The sequence below is a fragment of the Cyprinodon variegatus genome, unplaced genomic scaffold (assembly GCF_000732505.1).
Source record: "Cyprinodon variegatus isolate N-32 unplaced genomic scaffold, C_variegatus-1.0 Scaffold1146, whole genome shotgun sequence".
Taxonomy (NCBI): Eukaryota; Metazoa; Chordata; class Actinopteri; order Cyprinodontiformes; family Cyprinodontidae; genus Cyprinodon; species Cyprinodon variegatus.
The window spans coordinates 28,821-30,495 of record NW_015151599.1 but is presented as its reverse complement, the minus strand read 5'-3'; the positions used below and the strand labels follow the sequence as shown (position 1 = coordinate 30,495).

Genomic DNA, 1,675 nt, shown 5'->3' with positions numbered 1-1,675 from the left:
TCAAGTAGCCCTTGGCTTTAAGGATGTTGGTGACCCGTGGCCTAGAGAGGCAGCAGCATGAGTAGCTTGTTAGGTGAGATGAAATGGGGAGGAAGTGTGCAGGTTCCAATTTCCATTAAGATGGCAGATGTATGGATTTAGGGCAACAACTCTAAAAGATCTAGATGAACCGAAGTTTGCCTCAGAAAGGAAAGTAATGATGGTTAGCAGGAGCAAAACAGATTGTTTGAATGGCAGGGACCCAAATGGAGCCATAGGGGCTACAGGGAACACAGGTTAAAAAAGATGGAGGACATTTGGTGTTAAAAGAGGTGAAAAACATGTCCGATCAGGTTGGAAGGGGTGAAGAATAGTGAAGAAATATGAGAGAAAATGGAAGAAAAGATGTAAAAAATGATGCTGAGACCAGGGATGTATTCATCCATTTAGTCGGTCAAAATGATGAACATAATTATAACTCACCTAAAATAGAAAAGTCTAAATTAAATTTGTACATTTTGATCTACAGAGAGAATGAACTATGTTTCAGTATTTTCAGTCTAAAAGGAGTTCAACATGTTTTAAATCTAGTAAATGTTGTGCATCTTAAATCTTTTTCTTCTTCTTCCAGGTGTTTGCTGAACTCTTTGACCCGGTAATCAAAGACAGACACAATGGCTACGACCCCAGAACCATGACGCATCCCACCGACCTTGATGCCTCTAAGGTTGCAGCACAACCTCACTTATTCTGTTTCCCTCCCTAGACCCATAAAACCCTCATCAGTATCTTTGTTTTCTCTTTCCTCCCTCTACCTCCAGATAAAACACGGGATGTTTGATGAGAACTATGTTCTGTCATCCCGCGTGCGGACAGGCCGCAGCATCCGTGGGCTGAGCCTCCCTCCGGCCTGTTCCAGGGCCGAGCGCCGTGAGGTGGAGCGGGTCGTTGTGACCGCTCTGGCTGGACTAAAGGGAGACCTCGCTGGGCATTACTACAGCCTGGGAGATATGACGGATAAAGAGCAACAACAACTTATTGATGTTAGTCACTGATGGAGAGGGGATAGGACTAATCATCTTCTCTTTTTTTGTTTTTATTTTGTAATTTAAAGCTAAATTAGGGAAAAGTTATTGGATCTAATTCGAGATCCAATAAGGCAAGAACATTCTTAAGGGATTCCAGAGAAAGGTTGTCCTTTTGCTAATTAGGGGTGTCATAAATAATAGTTTTTTTTTTACATATCACAATATGTCATTAGTTATTTGATCTGATTCAAATCAGGGGGAATGGTTCTTAAATGTAAAAAAAAAATCAGTTTCAAGGTCTTACTTTAATATAACTTAATTTTTGCATATAACTCTTAAAGTTGTAAGGAAATCATATTGAAATTTCAGATCAATCTGGCTTAAACATTATATAAATTATATACATTATATAAATGTACCAAAAGTTAGAAAATTTCTATTCTTAAAAAAATCATGTCTTGAAATCTGTTTTTTTCCGTTATCTTCTGCAGGCCAGTTAGTTATACGTCAGCCTGAACACCTAAATTCGGCCAATCATATATCAACGCTCATCTGTCAATCAAATTTTGACTCATAGGTTGTAGCTAATATACGGAATGGTTTAAATCAGAATCATTTCCTTTCCTTTGAGTTCCGTCCCAGTGTTCACAGGGATGGACGTCTGTGTC

At 39.1% G+C, this 1,675-nt stretch overlaps 1 protein-coding gene across 1 annotated transcript in view; it reads left to right on the top strand.

The window, feature by feature from the left end:
- The window catches only part of LOC107101749 (creatine kinase S-type, mitochondrial-like), a 17,919-nt gene that overhangs the window by 9,306 nt on the left and 6,938 nt on the right, over nt 1-1,675 (top strand). The window contains exons 4-5 of the mRNA XM_015400780.1: nt 611-706; nt 801-1,022. Of these exons, the coding sequence (XP_015256266.1) occupies nt 611-706; nt 801-1,022 (318 nt within the window). The remainder of the gene's footprint in view (nt 1-610; nt 707-800; nt 1,023-1,675) is intronic.